This window comes from Somniosus microcephalus, chromosome 2, assembly GCF_052327205.1.
Source record: "Somniosus microcephalus isolate GS21.2 chromosome 2, FLI_Smic_1.0, whole genome shotgun sequence".
Classification (NCBI taxonomy): domain Eukaryota; kingdom Metazoa; phylum Chordata; class Chondrichthyes; order Squaliformes; family Somniosidae; genus Somniosus; species Somniosus microcephalus.
Genome location: NC_140988.1, coordinates 364967077 through 364993652, shown reverse-complemented (window position 1 = coordinate 364993652; position 26576 = coordinate 364967077). Strand labels below are relative to the sequence as shown.

At 45.8% G+C, this 26576-nt stretch overlaps 1 protein-coding gene across 2 annotated transcripts in view; it reads right to left on the bottom strand.

The window, feature by feature from the left end:
• The window catches only part of slc4a11 (solute carrier family 4 member 11), a 165959-nt gene extending 140398 nt beyond the window's left edge, over window positions 1-25561 (bottom strand). Inside the window, exons 1-2 of one of the 2 annotated variants that reach the window (XM_085975597.1) lie at window positions 25384-25561; window positions 4864-4908 (exon numbers count right to left, since the gene is read on the bottom strand). In XM_085975597.1, the coding sequence (XP_085831723.1) occupies window positions 4864-4908; window positions 25384-25420 (82 nt within the window). In that variant the 5' untranslated portion in view covers window positions 25421-25561. The remainder of the gene's footprint in view (window positions 1-4863; window positions 4909-25383) is intronic. The other variant, XM_085975598.1, reaches the window with a different exon arrangement.
• Between the last annotated feature and the right edge of the window lie 1015 nt (window positions 25562-26576).

Below are 26576 nucleotides of genomic sequence, written 5' to 3'. Positions count from 1 at the left end.
TGGAGGGAGTTAATGTTTAAGGTAGTGGATGGGGTGCCAATCAAGTGGGCTTGGATGGTGTTGAGCTTCTAGTGTTGTTGGAGCTGCACTCATCCAGGCAAGTGGCGAGTAGTCCATCACACTCCTGACTTGTGCCTTGTAGATGGTGGAAAGGCTTTGGGGAGTCAGGAGGCGAGACACTCGCTGCAGAATACCCAGCCTTTGACCTGCTCTTGTTGCCACAGCATTTATGTGGCTGGTCCAGTTAAGTTTCTGGTCAATGGTGACCCCCAGGATATTGATGGTGGGGGATTCAGCGATGGTAATGCTGTTGAATGTCATGGGGCGGTGGTTAGACGCTGGCTTATTAGAGAAAGTCACTGCCTGGCACAAATGCTACCTGCCACTTATCAACCCAAGCATGAACGCCGTCACGGTCTTGCTGCATGCGGGCATGGACTGCTTCATTATCTGAGGAGTTGTGAATGGCACTGAACATCAGCGAACATCCCCACTTCTGACCTTATGATGGAGGGAAGGTCATTGATGAAGCAGCTGAAGATGGTTGGGCCGAGGACACTGCCCCGAGGAACTCCTGCAGTGATGTCTTGGGGCTGTGATGATTGACCACCAAAACCATCTTTGTTTGTGCTAGGTATGACTCCAGCCCCGATTCCCATTGACTTCAGTTTTACTAGGGCTCCTTGATGTCACACTCGGTCAAATGCTGCCTTGATGTCAAGTGCAGTCACTCTCACCTCACCTCTGGAATTCAGCTCCTTTGTCCATGTTTGAACCAAGGCTGTAATGTGGTCTGGAACCATGTGGTCCTGGTGGAACCCAAACTGGGCATCAGGGAGCAGGTTATTGGTGAGCAAGTGCTGCTTGATAGCACAGTTGACTGTAATTGGCCAAATTGGATTTGTCCTGCTTTGTGGACAGGACATACCTGGGCAGTTTTCCACATTGTTGGATAGATTCCAGTGTTGTAGCTGTACTGTAACAGCTTGGCTAGAGGCGTGGCTAGTTCTGGAGCACAAGTCTTCAGCACGACAGCTGGGATGTGGTCGGGGCCCATAGCTTTTGCTGTGCCCAGTGAGCTCAGCCATTTCTTGATATCACGTGGAGTGAATCGAATTGGCTGAAGACTGGCTTCTGTGATGTTGGGGACCTCAGGAGTAGGCCGATATGCATCATCCACTCGGCACTTCTGGCTGCAAACGCTTCAGCTTTGTCTTCTGCATTCGTGTGTTGGGCTCCGCCATCAGAGGATGGGGATATTCATGGAGCCTCCTCCTTCCCCCGTTAGTTGTTTAATGCTCCACCACCATTCACAACTGGATGTGGCAGGACTGCAGAGCTTTGATCTGATCCCTTGATTGTGGGGGAATCACCTAGTTCTGCCTATAGCATGCTGCTTCTGCTTTTTAGCGTGCATGTAGTCCTGTGTTGCAGCTTCCCCAGGTTGGCACCTCATTTTTAGGTACACCTGGTGCTACTCCTGGCATGCTCTTCTACACTCCTCATTGAACCAGGGTTGGTCCCCTGGCTTGATGGTAATGGTAGAGAGAGATATGCCGAGCCATGAGGTTACAGATTGTGGTGGAATGCAATTCTGCTGCTGCTGATGGCTCACAGATCTGTTCTGAAATCTATCCCATTTAGCATGGTGGTAGTGCCACACAACATGATGGAGGGTGTCCTCAGTGTGAAGACATGATTTTGTCTCCACAAGGACTGTGGTGGTCACTGCTACCAATGCTGTCATGGACAGATGCATCTGCGACAGGTAGATTGGGGAGGACGAGGTCAAGTAGGTTTTTCCCCCTCGTGTTGGTTCTCTCACCACCTGTCACAGGCCCAGACTGGCAGTTATGTCCTTCAGGACTCAGCCAGCTCGGTCAGTAGTGGTGCTACCGAACCACACTGTGTGATGGACATTGAAGTCCCCCACCCAGAGTACATTCTGTGCCCTTGCTACTCAGTGCTTCTTCCAAGTGGTGTTCAACATGGATGAGTACTGATTCATCAGCTGAGGGAGGGTGGTAGGTGGTAATCAGCAGGTGGTTTCCTTGCCCATGCTTGACCTGAAGTCATGAGACTTCAAATGGGGTCCAGAGTCAATGTTGAGGACTCCCATGGCCACTCCTTCCCAACTGTATACCACCCCTGGTGGGTCTGTCCTGCCGGTGGGACAGGACATACCTATTGATGGTGATGGCGGAGTTTGCGACATTGGCTAAACGGTATGATTCCGAGTGTATGACTATGTCAGACTGTTGCTCGACTAGTCTGTAGGACAGCTCTTCCAATTTTGGCACAAGTCCCCAGATGTTGGCGAGGAAGACTTTGCAGGGTCAACTGGGCTGGGTGTGCCGTTGTCGTGTCCGTAGCCAGTACGGAGGTCGATATCGGGTGGTCCATCCAGTTTTATTCTTATTGTTTTTCGTAGGTTTTTTTTTTACAACGGAGTGGCTTGCTAGGTCATTTCAGAGGGCAGTTAAGAGTCAACCACAGTGCTGTGGGTCTAGAGTCACATATAGGCCAGACCAGGTAAGGACAGCAGATTTCCTTCCCTAAAAGGACATAGTGAACCAGATAGTTTCATAGTCACCATTACTGATACTAGCTTTTTATTCCAGATTTTTTTAATTTAATTTACTGAATTTAAATTCCCGTGGGATTTGAACTCACTACTCCGGATCATTAGTCCAGGCCTCTGGATTACTAGTCCAGTAACATAACCACTATGCTTCTGTGCCCGGTGGTACATGGCCCTGAATGCACTATGGCACTTCACACCAGCACAGAAAATGAAATGTGGAATAATGGAGTGTGGCCGTAGGAGACGATCATCAGCAGATTTTGATTAAAAAAGAGGCAGAGAGTGTTCAGTATTAATTTTTCCCACCCAGATGGTGACACAGGGGTGGTTTCAAAAGGTTTCGACCGAAAAGAGTTTTAGTGAGATTTTGAAGGTGTGGTTTGATGCCACGGCCTTCTGACTCAGAGGGAGAGTGCAATTAACAGAGCTAATGCTTTACTATAGCACTTAAAACAAAGTCTCAAAAGCACACAGCAGAGCAAGTGAATGATATAGCTTGAGTATTTACTTCAGCAAGTGTCAAATATTTCATATTACAGGGTTTTGGTGGCCTAGCAACCCAGAGGTCACGAGTGCAAATCCCAGTAAGTTGTGAAATCGAACTCAATGGGCTATAGTTAGAAATAAAAATGGCCAGGTTGTAAAAAACCAACTGTTTACTAAATGTTCTTCAGGGAAGGGAACCTGCCCAGTCTGACCTCAGACTCCAGTCACACATTATGGGATTGACTCAATGCCCTCAGGGCAACAATGATTGGCCAATAAATACTGTCTCGTCAGTGCCACAGACAGCCCAAGAACAAATAAAAACACGAGTGTGCAAGAGCTGCATACTCAACTGTGCGAAGGTCTCCGAGATCAGACACCTACTGACCAACAGAGGTTCATGAACAGCATGGAGGGTCAATCTGTAATACTCAAGTGGCCACTCAGAGAATCCCAGTGGAGATAGTGTTAAATAATTGCGACTCAAAATAGCAGTTACCAGAGTCCAGGAAAAAACTACATTTACTTGCTGGGCGAGTGGGGCAGAAAAAGGAGTAAATTAATCGTTAGCCTAGCTTTGTTTAAAACTTCCGAGCCACTCCAGAAGTCGAGCGCTGACAATTCAGTGCCGTGCTGCACTGTCTTTCAGATGAAGACATTAAACCAAGGCCTCATGTGCCAGAAAGATCCCCAGGCACAATCACTTTGCCAACATTTACCCCCCAAACAGATTAAACGGGTTGTTCAAACCCTAAACCTCTCTACCTCTAACTTCTCCTTTAAGACCCTTCTTAAAAACCGACCTCTTCGACCAAGCTTTTTTTGTTATCTGCCCTAATTTCTCCTTGTATGGCTCGGTGTCAAACTTTGGTTTGATAACACTCCTGTGAAGCGCGTTGAGACGTCTTATTAAGATACCGGCGCTACGTAAATACAAGTTGTTGTTACTGTTTACAGGATTTTGCTGTGTACAAATTAGCCGCCACTTCTCCCCACACTTAAAAAAGATAAAAAAGTAACCAAATGGCTGAAGTGTTCTGGAGCAGCAGAAACGGTGCTATTCATAAGGCAAGTTCTCACTTTCTAAGCAGTAGGGGGGGGGGGGGGGGGGGGGAAACTTCTTTATCCAGCTTCAATAAAATCTTTCCAAACCCATCCATTGTCTGGTTCTCTTGTATCTTAGCTCTTGCATCTTTGCTCTGAAGTTATTTGCACCCACTATTGGCCAATGTAAAGAACAAATGTCCACATCAGGATCTCTCTCTCCCCTGCCCCCCAAAAAAGGACAAAAACTGTTAGAGAATCATCAGTTTACATTCCCAACCCACATCTTTTGAGTTTAAAATCAACTAAATCATTGGTTATCAGAGAGAATCTGGGCTTAGAGACTCGATTTGCCCTTTCCACCACCACACAACTTCCAGAAACATCGCCAAGTGCTTCACATACAGCGAACTACTTTGAAGTACAGCAACTGTAACGCAAGCAAATACTGCTGCAAGACTCGTTACAAATCAATCTCCCTTCGAAAAACAAATGCATTCCTACATCAGGTTACAACAGGTTACAACGCTAAGAGCCATAAACAGTGAAGCCAATATTTTTTTTATTTTTTTTTAAAAAGGCTCATTTTCCCAGAATCCAGGATTACACGTGCCGGGTTAAATATTTAAAGTTAACATACGCATACTTTCCGTACCTCCCCTCCGGAAAAACAGATATTGTTTTAACGTCCAAATAAATTATTTACATTCCGCATCTGGTAACTGCAACACTTCATTTAATTCACTCACCACTTTCTTGGAAGAAATACCCGTTCACAGTTGGGGTTGGAGTATCTGGATTAAAATAAATAAAAGTAGACTTTAACTCCAGCACAAATTAGTGTAAAGTCACATGTATCCGAGAGGGCTGCAGTAGTCTCTTCTGCGAGAGCTCTCCTGGCCAGTCTCCAGCCTCCAAAAACTTCATCTCATCCAAAACTCTGCTGCCTGCATCTTCTCCCGCACCAAGTCCCACTCACCCATCGCCCCTGTCCTACATTGGTGGAGTTGGGGGACCAGGAGCCAATTTAGAAATTCTCATCATCTTAAAAATAAACTTGTATTTATATAGCGCCTTTAACATAGCAAACGCCCCAAGTCACTTCACAGGAGTGTTAGGAGACAAATCTGACACCTAGCCACATAAGGAGAAATTAGGGCAGATGGCCAAAAACCTTGGTCAAAGAGGTAGGTTTTGAGGAGAGTCTTCAAGAGAGAGGTAGAGATGCAGAGAGGTTTAGTCAGGGAATTCCAGAGCTTAGGGCCTAGGCAACAGAAGGCACGGCCACCGACAGTTGCGCGATTAAAATCATGGATGCTCAAGAGGGTAGAATTAGAGGAGCGCAGATATCTCGGGGGGGGGGGGGGGGGGGAGCGGTTGTGGGGCTGGAGGAGGAGAGAGAGAGAGAGAGGAAGAGAGAGAAAGAGAAAGAGAAAGAGAAAAAGAGAGAGAGAGAGAGAGAGAGAGAGAGTCCTCAAAAAATTCCAGTAGATTAGTCAAGCACGATTTACCTTTTGTAAAGCCATGTTGAATTTGTCCGATCCTGTCACTGTTTTCCAAGTGCTCTGCTATTACATCTTTTATAATGAACTCTAGCATTTTCCCCACTACCGATGTCAGGCTTACCGGTCTATAATTCTCCGTTTTCTCTCTACCACCTTTTTTGAATAGTGGGGTTACATTAGCTACCCTCCAATCCACGGGAACTGTTCCAGAGTCTATAGAATTTTGGAAGATGACCAGCAATGCATCTACTATTTCTAAGGCCACTTCCTTAAGTACCCTAGGATGTAGATTAGCAGGCCCTGGGGATTTAATCGGCCTTCAATGCTGTCAATTTCCCCAACACCGTTTCCCTACAAATACTGATTTCTTTCAGTTCCTCCCTTTCATCAGACCCTATGTTCCCCAACATTTCTGGGAGGTTATTTGTGTCCTCCTTTGTGAAGACAGAACCAAAGTATGTATTTAATTGGTCTGCCATTTCTTTGTTCCCCATTATAAAATTCCCCTGATTCTGACTGCAAGGGACCTACGCTTGACTTCACCAATCTTTTTCGCTTCACATATCTATAAAAGCTTTTACAGTCAGTTTTTATGTCCCCTGCAAGCTTACTCTCATATTCTATTTTCCCCTTCTTAATTAATCCCTTTGTCCTCCTTTGTTGAATCCTAAACTGCTCCCAATCGTCAGGTTTACTGCTTTTTCTGGCCAATTTATATGTCCTCTCCTTGGATCTTATGCTATCCCTAATTTCCCTTGTTAGCCACGGTTGAGTCACTTTTTTGTTTTATTTTTATGCCAAACTGGGATGAACAAATGCTGTAGTTCATCCATGCGGTCTTTGAATGTTTGCCATTGCCTATCCACCGTCAACCCTTGAGTGACATTCCCCAATCAATCCTACCCAACTCACACCATCGTAGTTTCCTTTGTTTAAATTGAGGACCCTCGTCTCCGAGTCAACTACTTCATTCTCCATCTTAATGAATTCAATCATATTATGATCGCTCCGACCCAAGGGGCTTCGCACAAGATTGCTAATTAATCCTCTCTCGTTACATAATACCCAGTCTAAGATGGCCTGATCTCTGGTTGGTTCCTCGACATATTGGTCCAGGAAACCATCCCGTAAACACGCCAGGAATTCCCCCTCCACAATATTGTTACTAATTTGGTTAGCCCAATTTATATTTAGATTAAAGTCAGCTAGGGAATGGAGTTTGTGGCAGGGCCTGAAAACAATGGCTTCAATCTTGATATTTAATTGAGAAAATTTCTGCTCATCCAGTACTGGATGTCAGACAACCAGTCTGACAATTTAGAGACAGTGGGGGGGGTTTGAGAGTAGTGGCGAGGAGATAGAGCGGAGTGTCATCAGCGTACATGTGGTAACTGAATGTTGCCAAGGGGTAGCATGTAGATGAGAAATAGGAGGGGGGGCCAAGGATAGATCCTTGGAGAACACTAGAGGTAACGATGCAGGTAGAGAAGCCGTTGCAGGTGATTCTCTGGTTACGATTAGACAGACAAGAATGGAATCCCTTCATCGCTTTACACTTTCCCATCACCAACTTCCTTCAGCCTTACACCCCAACTCTTCCCTCCCCTCCCTTCCAAACTTTCCATTCCTCCAACTCTGGCCTCTTACACATTTCCCAGCCCCCTCCCCACCCCTTCATCCCACCACTGATGGCTATCTAGGCCCCCTTGCTTTGGAATTTGCTCCCGAAAAGTAATAAGCCTCTCCACCAAGTCTCTCTAAAACCTCACCTCATTGACCAAGGTTTTAGTCACCCCACCCAATATGTCCTCCTGTGGCTCAACATCCATTTTTCGCCTGATTACGCCTCCAAGAAGTGGAGGCATAATCACATGATTTAAGGGTAAAAATAAACTAAACACATTGCCGATACTGAAAGATACAGGCCCAACTATTTGTAATACTATTTACCTGGACACATCACCAAGACTACCTGTAACTTCACTTGACTCCAACACTTGCGGCCGTGCTTTCAGCTGCCTTGTCCGGAGTTCCCTCCCTAAACATCGCCGCCTCTCTCTCTCTCCCCTCCTTTAAACCTATCTCGATGACCAAGCTTTTGGTGATCTGTCCCGATAGCTCCCCTGTGGCTCAGTGTCAAAAATGTTTAAGCGATATCTTGTGAAGCGCCTTAGGACGTTTTGCTACTTTAAATGAGTTAGATAAATGCAAGTTGTTGTTAGTTTACAAAACTTAAGATGTTAGCAACTTGGTTCTTCCCTCCACTCCTGCTCTCACAGTTATTTACATTGTATGATATTTTTTGCCCTACCTCACTTTAAAAACCCACCTCTTTGACCAAGATTTATTTTTCTGAACCGGAAAAAGCACAAACTTTGATTATTTCTGCACACTACAAAATTTAATACACAACATATATTTTATGTAAAACTTTTAAAGACTGTTGCAAATTTTGGGTCTGCAGTAGATATCGTCGCGTGGTCAAAATCCTGGAACTCCCTCCCCAACAGCACCGTGGGAGGACCTTCACCACAGACTGCAGCGGTTCAAGGCGGCGGCTCACCACCACATTCTCAAGGGCAATTAGGGAAGGGCAATAAATGCTGGCCTTGCCAGAGACGCCCACATCCCATAAACAAATGATATATATTCTCAGGTTCAGCATCACCCATCATTCCCGTAAATAGACTCCATGACCCCTACGATCAGGGGTTTACTCTTGCTATTAAATATCCAAGTCATATGATAGAGTGATCATAGAATGATCCAGCACAGGAGGAGGCCATTCGGACCATTGTGCCTGTGCCGACACTTTGAAAGAGTGATCCAATTAGTCCCACTACCCTGCTCTTTCCCTGTAGCCCTGCAAATCTTTAAAGATTTATCCAATTCCCTTTTGAAAGTTACTATCGAATCGGCTTCTGCCACCCTTTCAGGCAGCGCATTCCAAATCATAACTCCTTGCGTTAAAGTCTAATTTCCCCTCTGGTTCTTTGGCCAATTACCTTAAAGCTGTGCCCTCTGGTTACTGACCCTCCTGCCAATGGAAACAGTTTCTCCTTATCTCCTGTCAAAACTGTTCTTCATTTTGAACACCTCTATCAAATCTCTGCTCCAAGGAGAACAATCCTAGCTTCTCTAGTCTTGCCACATAACTGAAAACCCTCAGCCCTGGTGATCCTGGGGTTTGTAACACGGAAACCCTTGGTTGTGTGAACTGGATACCATAACCTCACACCCTAGTGTGTCTCTCGCTCCTATCTTCCCAAAAGCAGACTGAGAATACTAGCAAGAGGAGGTTAATTGTATACCAACAAACTTGTTCGCTTCACATGAATATAGTTTGCAGTGAAATTTAATCGATCACCCCTTGTAATACAACAAATTATGTAAACTGATGCAGGCCTAGATTCACTTCAAATCAGAATTCACTGACCTGATTGACTGTAAACTTAAAAAGGAGAGAGTCCCCTGCCACCATCACCATTCCAAATTTCTGCAGACTGTCCTGCACCCTTAGACAGAAAACTAAAAGTTTGATCTCCGACCCTCCCACAGTTAGTGTTAGGGACTGACCAGTTGAGCTGCCCATCAACCCTGCTTCCCACCCCCCACCTGGGTGCAGGCTCACCTGGCAGCCATTCCCTCCCCCCGAAGTCTGATGAATGGGCCATCTAGTCAGGTGCGGGAATGTATTAACGTACCACATGGTATAAAAACAATATAACGTGGCTTTAAAGAAAGAAACAACTTGCATTTCTATAGCTCCCTTTCACAACCTCAGAACGCCCCAGAGCACTTTACAGCCAATGAAATAGAAACATAGAAGATAGGAGCAGGAGTAGGCCATTCGAGCCTGCTCCGCCATTCAACGAGATCATGGCTGATCATCCAAACCCTAGCACCCAGTCCCTACACAGACAGCCATCCCACCCAAGCCCCATCCCCGTAACCCCACGTATTTAATCCCCCCTAACACTAAGGGCCAATTTTTTTTTTTTTTTATCATGGCCAATCAACCTAACCCGCACATCTTTGGACTGTGGGAGGAAACCGGAGCACCCGGAGGAAACCCACGCAAACACGGGGAGAATGTGCAAACTCCACACAGGACAGTCAACCGAGGCCGGATTCGATCCCGGGTCCCTGGCGCTGTGAGGCAACAGTGCTAACCACTATGCCACCGTACTTTTTGAAATGTAGTCACTGTTGTAATGTAGGACACGCAGCAGCCAATTTGCGCACAGCAAGCTCCCACAAACAGCAATGTGATAATGACCGGATACTCCTTTATTGATGTTAGCGGAGGGATAAATATTGGGCAAGGCACCAGGGAGAACGCCCTCGCTCTTCTTTGAGAAAAAAAAATGCCACGGGATCTTTTACATCCACCCAAGAGGGCAGACGGGGCCTCGGTTTAATGTCTCATCCAAAAGACAGACAACGTACACGTCTTAGAATATAGCTTTAAACAATGCATGTTTTTAAAAACTGAAATACATAGCGCCTTTAACGTAGTAAAATGTCCCAATGTGCTTTACAGGAGCATTATCAAACAAAATTTGACACTGAGCCACAAAGAGATATTAGGCCACAATCTACCTAACCTTCTGAGGAAAGATCCTGCAAAGTTTCTCCCAAGATTAAGAAAAATATCAAACTAAAGGGATCAAGGGATATGGAGAGAAGGCAGGGACAGGGTACTGAATTTGGATGATCAGCCATGATCTCATTGAATGTGGAGCAGGCTCGAGGGGCCGAATGGCCTACTCCTATCTTCTAATGTTTCAAAATTATTAATTCATTCAGCTCTGACGTGGTAATGAACACATCAACTGCTTCCGATTATACAAGCAGCTCTCTGGGGTTTAAACATGCCACTGTGACAGGTCTTGCTTGAGGCTCGTTACCAATTTCCTTTTGTTCTGTCCTGACAGTCCACTGTGCAAGTCATTCATCACAGTACTTGATAAACTCCAATCATGTCTCCTTGTCAAATGTTCAACAAACTCAATCATTAGACTCTCTGCTCATCACACACATATCCCCAAGTCACAATCACGGACTTGTGTACGCTCTTCAATCAAGGCAAGGTAAAAAAAAAAGATAATCCCAGTGAACCTGTTCAACCACACAAGAAATTTACAGATGAGGAAAGCCATTCACCCCATCTTAATTCATTTATCCAGAACAACTCTCTCCTCAAACCCCTCCACCTCTCCTCAAAAACCGTCTCAAAACCCATCTCATGGGCCAAGACATCCTTTCAACCAAGCTTTTGGTCACCCCTTTCAATCTCTCCCTCCAAAGCCCAGCAGCCAGTCGATTATCTATTCCTATTTGATTTTTGTCCCCCGCCCCTTCCCGCAAAACACCTTGGGACATTACCGCAAGTTGTTATTGTCGATGGAGACCTGCTGTTGGCAGGTTAACAAAAGCAGACAGACACGAAGAGGGGTCAAGCTACAAACCGATGTACAGCTAGGGTTTAAAAGAGACTTTTGCAAAGGCCAAAGCCAGATCGGGAAACGGCAAGATGTTAACTGTGGCTCAGTGGTATCTCTCTCACCCGAGTCAAGTGCTCATGGGTTCATGTCCCACCCCAGGGACTTGAGCACAAAGTCTAGGTTGACATTCCCAGTGCAGTACTGAAGAGCTGCACTGTTGGACTGCCGCCTTTTGGACGAGACTTTAAACCAAGCCCTGTCTGCCCACTCGGGTGGACATAAAAGATGCCATGGCACTATTGCAAGGAAAAGCAATGAGTTCCCCCGGTGTCCTGGCCAATATTTATCCCTCAATCAGTATCACTAAAACAGATTATCTGGTCATTATCCGCCATGATCTCATTGAATGGCAGATGAATGGCCTACTCCTATTCCCATGCTGCTATGTGGGAGCTTGCTGTGCGCAAGTTGGCTGCCTCGTTGTCCTACATTACAACAGTAACCACATTTCAAAAGTACTTAATTGGCTGTAAAGCACTTTGGGACATCCCAAGGTTGTGAAAAGCACTATACAAATGAAAGTCAGTCTTAGTTTCATTTGTAAAGTCAGGGTAGAGGGTAGCAGTGGTTTGAATTCTGATGTTTATTTTGTTGATGAAAATTAAGTTCCAATCTTGACTCTCAACACCTCCATATCATGAGCATGTCTACTTTTTGTGGAGCAACAACCCAAGCCAACAGAACGCTGAGCCAAACTGCCAGGTCACTGGGTTACAAATCTGAAGTCGTCCGGATAGAAATTAGTCTTGGGTGGGAGTGCAATCATATCAGCTGCCTGTTATGCTGCAGTACAGAGGGATCTGGGGGTCCTCGTACATGAAACACAAAGTTAGCATGCAGGTGCAGCAAGTAATTAGGAAGGCAAATGGAATGTTGGCCTTTATTTCAAGGGGGGGGGGGGGGGGATGGAGTATAAAAGCAGGGACGTCTTGCTACAACGGTACAGGGTGTTGGCGAGACCACATCTGGAGTACTGCGTGCAGTTTTGGTCTCATTAAAAAATGAGGGATATGCTTGCATTGGAGGCAGTTCAGAGAAGGTTCACCAAGTTAATTATTGAGATGAGCCTATATTCCTTGGAGTTTAGAAGAATGAGATGTGATCTTATTGAAACACAAGATTGAGGGGGCTTGACAGGGTGGATGCAGAGAGGATGTTTTCCCTCGTGGGGGAATCTAGAACAAGGGGTCGCCCATTTAAAATGGAGATGAGGAGGATTTCTTCTGAGGGTTGTGAATCTGTGGAATTCTCTACCCCACAGAGCTGTGGAGGCTGGGTCAGTGAATATATTTAAGGTGGAGATAAACAGATTTTTGAACAATAAGGGAGTCAGGAGTTATGGGGAGTGGGCAGGAAAGTGGATTTGAGGCCAAGCCCACATCAGCCATGATCTTATTGAATGGCGGCGCAGGCTCGAGGGGGTCAAATGGCCTACTCCTATTTATGTTATACACCCCACCCGATATTCAGCTTCATTGTCTTCAACAGAACGGAACGTCAGGCAGGATATATATAGATATATGGCGGTAGATGCAATAATGCCTGTTTACTGCCAAGATGAATTTCTACCCCATCATGTTGAAACTCCAAGACACAAGAGAACTTTCAAAGTCCAGAGGTTGCACAGTAGGCTGATCTGTAGTGTAGGAAAACCAAGTTATGAGGAATGGCTCAGTCTTTTAAAACATAATAAAAAAAGAGGCAAATGAGAGGGATCTTTATTGAGGCATATTAAGGCACTAAAGGGGCAATGTTTTAAAGTTAAACCAGGAGTGCAGGACAAGGAAATATAGGCACAAACTAGTAAAAGTTAAGTTCAGAACATGTGTCAGGAACCATTTGGTCACCCAAAGACTGATGAAAAACTCTAGGCAGGTTAGGGGAACAGTCTGGCGTTATTCAAGGGGCAGTTAGACCCAGTGATGGGGCCACCATATGTTTAAATAGCTAGATGGGTCAAATGTCCCCCCACCCCATCATTTAGAACACTCGGATCTTCCATGGTATTGCTCAGTGTTTTACAGTACATAGGAACAGAGAAACAGAAATAGGCCACCCAACCCCTTCGGGCCGGCTCCGCCATTCAATTGCATCATGGCTGATCCATAGCTCAACTGCATTTACCGGTCTTAGCTCCACATCCTGACTGGTCAATCAAGACTTCTCGTTTCTCCCCCCCCCTCCCCCTCCTGTCCTTAGTAGTTTCAGATGGGCAGTTTTCTAGCTGTTTATCATGCTTTTGGATTCATCTATTCCCTACCTCTTCCAATTTGGATTTGCAGTGATTTTATTTTGAGCCAAGTCAACAAAGTGTGCCGACAGGAAGAACGTGTATACAAATTCAGGACTTTATTATAGGTATATATCTTGCATTAGTGCATGTCTGTGAGACTTGGAGCGTGTGTTCTACAAGTAACTGCGATTAGCCTCTGACCCAGTCAGCTTCCAAGCAAGCAACTGCCAAGATTTGCCTAGACAGTACGAGCCCTGACCTTAAGGAGCAGTCAATTTAGCTGCTAAACATCATGGTTATCTCAGACTCGAGAATACTCACGAGTTAGCGGTTTGTATACAAGTCAAACATGTTTCTCACTGAAGAAATGTGGTCCACGGTCAAACAGAACAAAAAAAATCCAAGAGCGCTTCACCATATATATTTACTTCACTGCACCTCAAATATTGCAATATATCCTCCCACTCACAGCAAGCAACAAGATATTTGTACTTTGCCAAGGCATAAGGAATAGATTTTATAAACACAAAGGCTTATATCTAGCTGATATTTTAAACCCTTGTCCAAAATGGAGAAATTGGGCAGGGGGAAGAAGAGAGAGAGACACACAGTATAAATCTGAAGTGCAAAAAAAAGAGACTTACATTTCTACATGACCTCAGGACATCCCAAGCACTTTACAGCCAATGAAGAACTTTTTGAAGTGTAGTCACTGTTGCAATGTAGGAAACGCAGCAGCCAATTTGCACACACCAAGCTCCCACAAACAGCAATGTGATAATGACCAGGTAATCTGATTTTGTGATGTTGATTGAGGGATAAATATTGGCCAGGACACCAGGGATAACTCCCCTGCTCTTCTTCAAAAGTAGTGCCTTGGGATCTTTTACATCCACCCGAGAGAGAATATGGGGCCTCGGATTAACGTCCCATCTGAAAGACGGCACCTCCAACAGTGCAGCACTCCCTCAGTACTGCACTGGAGTGTCAGCCTAGACTTTTGCGCTCAAGCCTCTAGAGTGGGACTTGAACCCACAACCTTCTGACTCAGAGGCAAGAGTGCTGCCCACTGAGCCGCAGCTGACACAATGGAGAGAAAGAAAAGGGGTTGAGACACAGAATCAGAGTGGTTACAGAACTGTAGGAGGCCATTCAGCAAGTCGAGCCAGTGCCAGCTCTCTGCCAAAGCACTTCAGCTAGTCACTCCCCCCCGCCCTTTCCCGTAGTCCTGCAAATCTTTTTCCTTCAGGTACTTATCCAATTCCCTTTTGAAAGCCACGGTGGAGTCTGCTTCCACCACCCTTTCAGGCAGTGCATTCCAGATCCTAACCACTCGCTGCGTAAAAAAAAAAAAATTTCTCAGGTCACCTTTGGTTCTTTTGCCAAGCACCTTAAAGCAGTGTCCTCTGGTTCTCGACCCTTCCGCCAATGGGAACAGTTTCTCTATCTACAGAGAGAAAATAATCCCCAAAACAAGTCTTAAATCGCAATTACCTGCATTGCAGTAAATTGAATATTGAACAGAAAAACAACTTTCAAAACATGGAACAGGACATCCAACTCCCATGGGTTTGTAACTTGAAACAATTGAAATATTCAAAGCATATTTTAACCAATAAAAAAACTCCCCCCCCCCCCCCACACACATGCAAATTAAAATTCATAGTTTACACGATCACAAAGTCTTAAGATCATAAATCAGCAAGGCTCTTCCTCTTTGGGGATATTAATAAGTGTACTATTTCCTCATATTGCAGTGAAGTTCACTGCTGGCACTGGTTTTGGCTGCCTCTATTGCAAAGTGATTGCCAAGCAATTAGCAAGCCCCCCCCGCCCCGACGGTACCAGGAGGATGATGAAGAGGTCAGTATCAGTGCGTGGAAGCAAGCGAGCAACAGGTAACAAAAATCTCACACGGCTGCATAAATGTTCCACGGAAATATTAATGTACAAAATGACCACTAAAAAAGTGCGCCTTCCCATTCAATCTCAGGCACAAGCTTCCTCCAGCACACAAGGGGATCCCTCACTGGAATTCAGCCAAATGCCTTTAAAAATAAAATGATTTTTATATTAAAAAAACCATTAGCATACCTGCCACCAAAATTATAATCAGTGCCCTGGGCTGTGAGGGAGCCTTTGATCAGTGCTACTGTTACACAGGCCCCCTTCTGCGCTCAAGTTTGCAATTGGGACAATAAGATGTAGATGTACAACATGCCGAATCTCAAACAAGTTGAGAAAGGATAGGGATCGTGCCCGATTTTCTTCAGTCCCTCGTCCAGGGTAGATCCAGAATATTACTTTAAAATTAACTGGCAAGACAGGTCCAAACGGCTAAAACAGAAAATTTAGAACTGATGGCATCAGGAAATTCTTCACAAAAGGAGAGGAACAGACTTCCAGAAGAAATGTGGAGGGGAAAATCCCTGGAATAGTTTTAGATGCAGGAAGAGGGGTGGGGGGGGATGGAAATCCAGGATCTCTGTATGGATGAATTAAGATAGGCTAAAATGGTCTGTCTCATCCATAACTATTTTATGATCTGATGACTCCAATGACCAGTGTGTATTTACTTGATTTAATTTGGTCTCATGTTGCACTGTCAGCCATGGCTCAGTGGGCAGCACTCTCACCTCTGAGTCAGAAGGTTGGGGGGGTTCAAGTCTACACTCCAGGGACTCGAGCACAAAAGTCTCGGCTGACACTCCAGTGCAGTGGCGAGGGAGCGCTGTGCTGTCAGAGGTGCCGTTAAACAGAGAGCCCATCTGCTCGCAGGTGGACATAAAAGATCCCATGCCACTATTTCAAAGAAGAGCAGGGGAGTGATCTCCAGGGTCCTGGGCCAATATTTATCCCTCAATCAACATATGATCTGGTCATTATCACATTGCTGTTTGTGGGAGCTTGCTGTGCGCAAATTGGCTGCCGCGTTTCCCACATTACAACAGTGACCACACTTCAAAGAGTACTTCATTGGCTGTAAAGTGCTTTGGGACATCCTGAGGTCATGAAAAGCGCCATATAAATGCAAGTTCTTTCTTTCCAATGACAAGTGCAAGGGGGGCAACTTTCTTGGGTTGTACCAGGCAGTATTGGGCAACACTCCCAACAGAGACAAGCGCTGACATTAAAGAGGGAGCAGCAGGCAGGGGACAAAGGAGACATCTTGATATGCTAGCAGGTGACTGATGTCAGTCATCACCCGAGGCAGGTACAAACCTGGCAGCTGGAGAATGACAGGAAGGTGCATGGTGCAAATCCCGTTAGATATTAGCAACACGCAGAATTTGCGTGATACATGTTGGGTGTTCAAGTAAAATGCCTCATCACAGCATCATTCCCGACCAAAATGCACACAACATGCATCAAGGCAAGACTTGTGGTTGCTCTGCACGGAAATAAATTAGCCCAAAAATTAAAAAAAGCCAGTAGATTCAGTATATTGGTAAATATATTGCAGTTGATAATGTACATTATCACAGCAAGATATTTTACATTAGAAATGGTCGACTTCAATATATTTGCTTCAGCCTCAAACCGTGGAAGAAAAAAAATGGGGCATGGGGCACAGCAAGCACCCAAACAGTTTCCACCTAACCCCGCACACCACCCCCCATAGATTTGATCACAAATGATAGACTAGCCTCATTCAGGCTTCTCGTGTCACTCACATGTTGATGTACAAAGGGACCTTGGTGTCCTTGTGCACCAGTCACTGGAAGCAAACATGCAGGTGCAGCAAGCAGTTAGGAAGGCAAATGGTATGTTGGCCTTCATTGCAAGAGGATTTGCGGGCAGGAGCAAGGATGTCTTACTACAGTTATACAGGGCCTTGGTGAGACTACACCTGGAGTATTCTGTGCAGTTTTGGTCTGCTTACCCAAGGATATACTTGCCATAGAGGGAGTGCAGCAAAGGTTCACCAGACTGATTCCTGGGATGGCAGGACTGTCGTATGAAGAGAGATTGGGTCGACTAAGCCTGTATTCACTAGAGTTCAGATGAGAGGGGATCTCATTGAAACGTATAAAATTCTGACAGGGCTAGAGACTGGATGCAGGGAGGATGTTTCCCCTGGCTGGGGGGGTCTAGAACAAGAGGTCAGTCTCAGGATACAGGGTAGGACATTTAGGACTGAGATGAGGAAAAATGTCTTCACTCAGAGGGTGGTGAACCTGTGGAATTCTCTACCACTGAAGGCTGTGGAGGCCAAGTCACTGAATATATTTAAGAAGGAGATCGATAGTGTTCTAAACACAAAAGGCATCAAGGGGCATGGGGAAGAGAGTGGGAATATGGTATGGAGATAGAGGATCAGCCATGATCATATTGAATGGCGGAGCAGGCTCGAAGGACCTACTCCGGCTCCTACTTTTCTATGTTTCCATGATGCCCCAGCTGATGGGGAAGGGTGACATTCAGCCAATACAGCTCTATCATCACGTTCCCTCTCCAGCCGACCCCTAGCGCTGTTCCACACCTCTCTGTGGCAGAGCAGAAGATCAGATCAACGCTGCGCTTGAACCCAAATCCCACCGGCCACGCACCACTCGTGCCTCTGGACTTTATTCCAAAAGACACAAGAAAAAAAGTCTACATGTAATCGTGTGCCAGCAAATGTTTGTTTTCATTTCAAAACTTTTTTTAGACTTCGCGTGGCAGCCAAACCAGCTCTTAAGAGTTGGCATCAGAGGTAAAGGCTATTTGTTCCATTGTGAAAGATATTTAAAAAAAAAAAAAAAAATACACCATACAAACTCCACAAAAGGTGAGCTGACCCACTCTCTGTACACTGTACAAAAACACAGAAATTCTTGATGCTGGGGGGCGGGGGGCAGAGAAAAGGTAGAGGAGACAATGGCCGACAGGCTTTAGAGTAGTACCTCAAGCAAGCAGGGTGGGAGAAGGCAAGGGCAGGGAAAGGAAGAACAGAAGGGAATTTTTGGGGCGCAAACCACGCAGTAAATAATTAGCAAATTGTCATTTTATTAGGGAGTGCAATATTTGTAGTGGAATCTAGCCATCCTAACCTGTGGCGAGCTGCCTTTCCGAGTGCAAGCTTCAGCCAGCAGTGAGCACCGTCAGCTTCCAGTCAGACCACCAAACTCGACACCGGACGTGAATAAGCAATGCCTTCACAGGATGGGGACAAAAAAAAAAAGAAAAAAACCTGGCCATCTGCTCTTCCCTCCCTGTCCCCACCCCTCCCCAATACAGGCTTGACTAGTGTTTTAAAAAAAGCCAAGAATTTCAACAGACCATTCATTCCAGGTTGTGGGATAAAACGTGAACGAACATCAAAGGCAAGTAGATGTTATTATACTGTCGATGCAAAAGCAGCAGCGTAACTGGGATGTCAAGTTGGCAGTCTGACTCCCATCTGCACTAAAACAGAAGTGAGCGAACACCTCTAGCGACACGTTACCAGGGTTTCGCGCTGACCGCAATATTACTACAGTCCGGTGTAAAGTAATGTTTAAAAAGTAGATTGCCTCAGAACTGAGCAAAGTTAGGGACTTTTTAAATGATCTCTATCTCTATATCTGAAGGAAGACTTGCATTTATATGGCTCATTTAACATCCCAAAGCACACCACAACCAATGAAGTACACGTGTTGTCACTGGTATAAATGTACATTAACAGCAGCCAATTTGGACACCGCACGCTCCCACAAACAGCAATGAGAAAAATGACCAGATAATCTGTTAGTGATGCTGACACGCGGCAGAGTTCCCCTCATTCTGCTTCGAAGAGTGCCATGGGATCTTTTAACATCCACCCGAGGGGGCAGCCGGGAACTTGGTTTATTGGCCCAGGAATTCGGGTCTCCACGGGTGAGTACGCACGGAGTACTCACCCGCGAGGCCAATGGAAGTGCCGGTTTCCTACATGCACGGGAAACCGGCACTTCGGTTCCCCTGAAAGAAGGGGTTCAGAGGTCGAACGCGGGCGCAGGAGAGGCAGCGCGTGCACATCGAACTTACTTTTTTTTTTTTTTGCAGGTTTTCCCGGGAGGGCAAGCCTCCAGAAGTTACACATATAAAAAGCAGTCGCAAGGCCTGCTTTTTACAAGGTAAGTGGTGAATTAATTAAAATTAAAACATTTTTTCCCCACAGGTTTATTATTTTTATAAATACTTTAAAAGAAAGGCAAGTTTATTTTTAGCCCCGTTAGAAAATAAAATTATTTTCAAAAATTTTAATTGTTTAAAATAGCTATTTCATGTAATTTACAGCTTAAAAAATTGGATTTTTTATTTATTTGAGGATTGTGATTTTTGGGGCTTATAGTATTCATCAATTTGACAGCCCTTCCTGTCAAACTTATGAAGCATTCCCTACTACCATTGGCTCTCCATGGCCCACGTGATCCCAGGGGACGCATCGAACTGCGCCCCTGGGATACGCAAGCACTGCGCGCCAGCAGTTGGAGGAGGCCCAGGATCGCAATTCCACGGGGGCCCACAGCTCAACGGCCGGCGCGCTAGGTAAGTGCAGGTCGGGGGCTTGCACCCGCGGGAAGCCACCGACCCGAATTTCTGGGCCAATATCTCATCCGAAATACAGCATATTCAACGGTGCAGCATTCAACGGTGCAGCACTCCCTCAATATTACACTGGAGTGTCAGCCTAGATCATGTACACAAGTCTCTGGAGCAGGGCTTGAGCCCACGACCTTCTGACTCTGAGGAGAGTGCGCTACCAAGCCGAAGATTCAGCTCTTTGGCCAACTGTCCACCCGTGACTCGCCATCCATTTTCTTCACACCGCTGAAGCATCTTGGAATGTTTATTGGTATTTAAGTGCTACATAAATGCAAGGAGGTCCACCATGACAGGGCTGAGTGCGACATGAAAGCAGCAAAATAACCTGGGTATCACGATATACCAATAGCAGCCCAAGAGCAATACTTCTCACATAGAATAATAGAGCGCAGAAGGAGGCCATTCGGCCCACCGGGCCAATACTAGCTCTTTACTCCGCTAGTGGTCCCCAGAAAAGATGGAGGGGGGAAACTTACTGAGGTAGTCAAGCTTCTTTTATCACAGTCCCAAGAATGACAACAAGCCATTCGGCCCATCGTGCCTGCACGCGCACACACCACTTATTTTAAAAAGCCCAATCACCCTACCCAAGTTCAAAATTATGCAGGATTTTGATAGAATAAATAAGGAGAAGCTCTAACCAGACAACACAGATTGAAGGTAATTGGCAAAAAAAATCCAGGAGGGGGAAAAGAAGAAAACTTTCTTCTTTTAAAAACACAGCAAGTTGTTGTGATCTGGAATGCACTACCTGAAAGGGTGGTGGAAGCAGATTCAATGGTAACTTTCAAAAAGGAAATTGGATAAATACTTGAAGGGGAGACATTTGCAGAGCTATGGGAGGAGAGTGTGGGGGAGTGGGGCTAATTGGATAGCTCTGCCAAAGAGCCGGCACAGACAAGATGGGCCGAATGGCTTCCTTCTGTATGATTCTACCAAACCTTCCACAGATCACACCCCATCCATCCCCTCATTGATTCCACACCATTTGTTTTGGTCATCTTCAAGTTCTGCATATATTGGCATAATCAAATGTGCTGCAGGTATTTCTGCTTTAAAAAAAGTTATTGTTTCATTGGTGCAATAAATGCTGCAACCAGCTAGAACTGGACAGGCATTTCCCCCCAGTTTAAGTCACTATGGCTGCACCAGGGAGTGAATTTATGATTCACAAGTGGACAAACCACATGAGACTAAGTGAATCATTATGAAAATTCTCCATCGTTAGTGTCTGGTAAAATCAATACTGGCGAGGTAGGCACAACTGCCAGCATAGAATCTCCCTGATGTTCTCTTTCCCCACTCTAAAGCCAAGTCTGTCCAGGCTGCCACAGGAACAAAGGCAAGGCTGACACTGCCAGCGCAGTACTGAGAGTGTGCTGCACTGTCAGATGTGCCGTCTTTCGGATGAGACATTAAACCCGTCTGCCCCCTCAGGTGGATGTAAACAATCCCACGGCCACTATTCAAAGAAGAGCAGTGGAGTTCTCCCCGGTGTCCTGGTCAATACTTATCCCTCAACCAACATCTCTAAAACAGATTATCAGGTCATTACCTCATTGCTGTCTGTTTGTGGAACCTTGTGGTATGTAAATTGGCTGCCACATTTCCTACAGCAATGATTTCAATTCAAAAAGTACTTCACTGGCTGTAAAGCACTTTGGGACATTCAGGGGTTGTGAAAGGCGCTATATAAATGCATGCCTGTCTTTCTTTCGCCTACACAAGATAATAGGAGCAGGAGTAGCACATACGGCCCCTCAAGCCCTCCACCATTCAATAAGATCATGGCCGATCATCGATCTCAACTCCACATTCCCAACCTGTCCCCATACCTCTATTCCCTTAGTGCCCAAAAATCTATCGATCTCAGTCTCGGGTATACTCAACAACTGAGCAACCACAGCCCTGTGGGGGCAGAGAATTCCAAAAGATTCACAACTCTCAAAAAGGTGAAGAAATCTCTCATCTCAGTCCTAAATGGCCAGCACCCTATCCGAAGACCATGACCTGAAGGCACCAACTCATGTTGGGGAGCAATTCCACACATACCAGGCACTCTCTCGTGTGCCTCATCCAAATGACCACCCTTCAGGCATGAACCCAATGGCAGGTACCAGCAGACTATTTGCCTGGAAGAGATGTCATGGCTGAGCCATGTCCAATCTTCAGCCAATGTCTGTTTCCTCTCTCTCTCTCTCTCTCTCTCTCTCTCTCTATATCTATCTCTCCATCCCACCCCCTCTCTGAGAGAGAATCACTCAACAGCAATAGGAGCAGGACTCTTGGCTGATCTCCCCACTCCATTGGTATCGAGATCAATAACAGCACCTTGACTGCCACTCTAGGCGAGCTCAACCAACTCACCACAGACTGGGGAGCAAACTCTCCAACAACACACTGCCGTTACAAACTGAAGCATCAAGGAAACTTGCAGAGCACACTTCTGCTACATTCACATTTCTAAACTCTTACCAATTGAGCAGCTGTTACTTAAATTACAGCAACACTCACTTTCCACGTCACACCCATTCACTCCCCATCCCTGGCAAGCTCCAGTGGCTCCACTATGCCCCATGAACAGACTTCAAAATCCATGGGCCACTCTCTAAATCCCTCCATGGACTCACCCCAGCCCGTCAAAACGATCTTCTCCAGCCCTGTAAGCCTCCCCATACCCTTCACTTCTGCAATACTGTGCATTCCCTGTTCCACACTTGGATTGTTCATTCATTATGCTGTACCCTCGGAAATTCACTCCCAAAACCAAACTGCCTCACTTCCAGCCCTACTTTGAGTGGGTCTTCGGTCTCTTTCCCATTCGTTTCTTAATGCCACACCCCACCCGTCCACTTTGTTAAACAATGCTTTTTAGGTGAGGAGCGCTGTATAAATGCAAGTACGTGCTTGGTTTTTTTTTTTTAAATAAATTTATTTGTTCACAGGATGTGGGTGTCGCTGGCAAGGCCAGCATTTATTGCCCATCCCCAATTGCCCTTGAAGGTGGCGAGCCTTCTTGAACCACTGCAGTCCTTGTGGTGAAGGTACTCCCACAGTGCTGACTGTCATAGCGGTTTGGTACAACGGAGTGTCTTGCTGGGCCATTTCAGAGGGCAGTTAAGAGTCGACCACATTGCTGAGAGTCTGGAGTCACATATAGGCCAGACCGGGCAAGGACAGCAGATTTCTTTCCCTAAAAAAGGACATTAATGAACCAGATGGGTTTTTAATGACAATCCAGTAGTTTCAGGATCACCATTACTGATACTAGCCTTTTATTCCAGATTTATTTAATTAACTGAACTAAATCCCCAATTGCCGTGGTGGGATTTGTACTCGCATCTCCAGATCATTAGTCCAGGCCTCTGGACAGTAACATAACCACTATGCTACCATGCCCATGTTGTTCAAATGGTGCAGATGTGTTTTGTTGTACCAGACAGGCAATGCCATTTCAAGAGCAGTTTTAGTACTGCTGATCAGTTCCCCATTTTGATCAACTCTGGGTACCTGGGCAGAAGGCATCCTGTTGAATGGGACAGGCTGGATGGACCAGTGGGTATTTCCCTGTCCATCACTGTTTGCATATATAATCTTTCTCTCCCACAGGAACGAACATTACTAGTTGTTGGGGTCTTTGAGTACTTGGTCTACAGATTCAGGTGACAATTAATTGATGGGTCTGATCGATGTAGTTTCTCCTCATATGCTTGTTTATGAACTACATTCACTATTCAAGATGGGAAATCAACCAGGTGCTACTACAGACAGAAAAAGAGTGCTAGAACCTTCCCCCAAAACCCAGCCTATTAAAAACCCTCTTCACTAAAAAAATTCTCTTCTTAGCCAGTCCCTCAGCACCAAGGATGACTTGCTTCCACATTAAAAATATATGAGTTCTCAGGTGACTGATGAGTCCAATGCAGGACCTACAGTCTCTGTCACAGGTGGGGCAGACGGTGGTTGAAGGGGCGGGCGGGTGGGTGGGGTGCTTGGGTTGATGTGCGCTCCTTGCGCTTGCTCCCAGCGAAGAGACTCGAGGTGTTCGGCGCCTTCCCGGATGCTTCTCCTCCACTTTGTGCGGTCTTGGGCCAGGGATTCCCAGGTGTCAGTGGGGATGTTGCACTTTTTCCAAAGAAGGCTTTGAGGGTGTCCTTGAAGCGTTTCCTCTGCCCGCCTGGGGCTCTCTTGCCGTGTCAGAGCTCGAGTAGAGCGCTTGTTTTGGAAGTCTCGTATCGGGCATGCGGACGATGTGGCTCATCCATCGGAGCTGATCGAGCGTGGTCAAAGTTTCGATGCTGGGGATGTTGGCCCGAGTGAGAACACGGACGTTGGTGCGCTTATCCTGCCAATGGATTTGCAGGATCTTGCGGAGGCAGTGTTGGTGGTACCTCTCCAGTTCTTTGAGGTGCCTGTACATGGTCCATGTCTCTGAGGCATACAGAAAGAGTGCTATAACCTTCCCCCAAAATCCAGCCTATTAAAAACCCTCTTCACTAAAAAAAGGGTTTGACAAATAATTTGCTGTTTTACATAGAATGCACAGCACAGAAACAGGCCATTCAGCCCAACTGATGGTGCTCTCACACTTCACACCAGTCTCTTCCCACTCTGCTTCATCTCACCCGTCTATTCCTTTCCCCCTCGTGTGTTTATCTAGCTTTCCCTTAAATGCATCTATACTATTCGCCTTAACTACTCCGTGGTAGCGAGTTCCACATTCTCGCCACCCTCTGGGTAAAGACGTTTCTCCTGAATTCCTGATTGGATTGATTAGTGACTATCTTATATTTATGACCCCTAGTTCTGGTCTCTTCCCCCACAAGTGGAAACATCTTCTCTACCTCTACCCTATCGAGCTCTTAAAGACCTCTCGATCAGGTCAACCTTTTAAAAAAATGGTAGCATCACTCACAGCTGCCAATAACCCCCAAAATATCACGATATTTGCCAGACCTTAATCGATTCCCCAAAAAAAGCGGCGCCCCAAGTGCAGCCGGCACACTTGAAATGTCTTCAAAATGCGCCAGAACGCTCAGAATTAAAATACCTTTAAAAGACAGAGAGCTGCCTCACCCTAATTAACCTGCCTGCGACGATTGTGCAAGAAAGTATCTTATATATATATATAAATAATATATATAAAATTAAAAAATGGCTAGACTCAGATTCCCCCAGCCTGTTGCAAAAATGCCATAACCACCTTAGAGTATCTTTTTTTTTAAACTCCCGATACATTGCATTGTGACTAAGTTGCATCTACTCACTACCTTTGATAAACGCTAGTTTTAAAAACGACGGTAGCAGCGGTCTCGAGTCTTCTCCTTCCCCGACTGAAATAATCTGCAAATTGTTCCTCCTTCGCCACACCCCCCCCCCTCTGAAATTAAATTGTCTGTAAATTACTTGCATTTTTTTTTCCTTCACCCCGCTATTATTATAATAAAGGATTTCTTTTAAAATGATCCTTCTTACCACATGGTTGCAGATGAAAAACCCGCGTGGAATCCATGCCGGCCGGCTGTGGTGAATCCTCTGTGCTTCAGTAACACCCCCCTCACCATCACCCGCTCATCCTCCTGCACCAGCGCTTTTTAAACGCAGCCCCGGCGGCGTGAAGCTGACTCGAGTCCTGCCGGCTGAGGGAGCAACGCCCAGAGCTGCGAACCTCCGCCTATTCCATTGCCCCTCACCAATCAACAAATTCATAATAGTAAAGTTAATAAACAAGAGTTTTTTTTTGGGGGGGGGGAGTGGAAACAAAATGCATTTACCTTAAACAAAATAGATAAACCACGTGTCTTGCTTCTGTATGAAATAGGCGATTAGAAGGAGAGGTTGGCAATTACAAATCAGGAATTTAAGCTCGTGAAAACATTTTCAAATCTCAAAAAAAATTACTTAATTTTTTTTACAACTTTCGGGGGTAAAAAAAAAATTATTGTAAAATATCTTTCATTAACCATTAAGGGTAGGTCGCAGGGATTGTGAAGCTTTGTTTGGGGGGGAAACTCAGTGCCTTGTGAACTCTTCTGGTGAAGCTGTAAACAAATAAACTGTAACTTAAAACATTAAAGGAAACTTAATAAATTAAATTAAAATTCCATTGCCAGGGGTGATGATGCACTCCAGTCCCTGCGGCGGTCTCGAGCGTGCCGGCGGACACCGCGTGCTCCATCTCCAGGGTCGCCTGAGCGCGAACGTGGCCACAGAAGAGAGACAGGCAGTCAGGCCGAACGACCCCCTCGACTGCCCGCTGCCTGGACCAGTTGATGGCCACTTAGGCCAGGCCCAGGAGCAGTCCTACGAGGAGGTCCTCTGATCTGCCCGCTCCCCTCCGTACCGGGTGACCAAAAGATCAGGAGCATGTGACTGAAGCACAGCCAAAAATCGAGAAGCAGCCCCTTCAAATAATGAAAGAGGGGTTGCAACCTCTCACATTCCATGTATACGTGGAACACGGACTCCTCCAAGCTGCAGAAAAGGCAGGCAGCCTGGGAGTCTGTGAACCTACTTAAAACCTTATTGCACGGGACTGCTCCGTGCAACACCCTCCAGGCCAAGTCCCCAATAGATAAAGGGAGGACTCCTGCGTAGAGAGCCCTTCATCGGGGATCCCGGCCTCCTCCGGACAGCAAGATGGTGCAGTTCCTTGTGTAAGGTCAGTA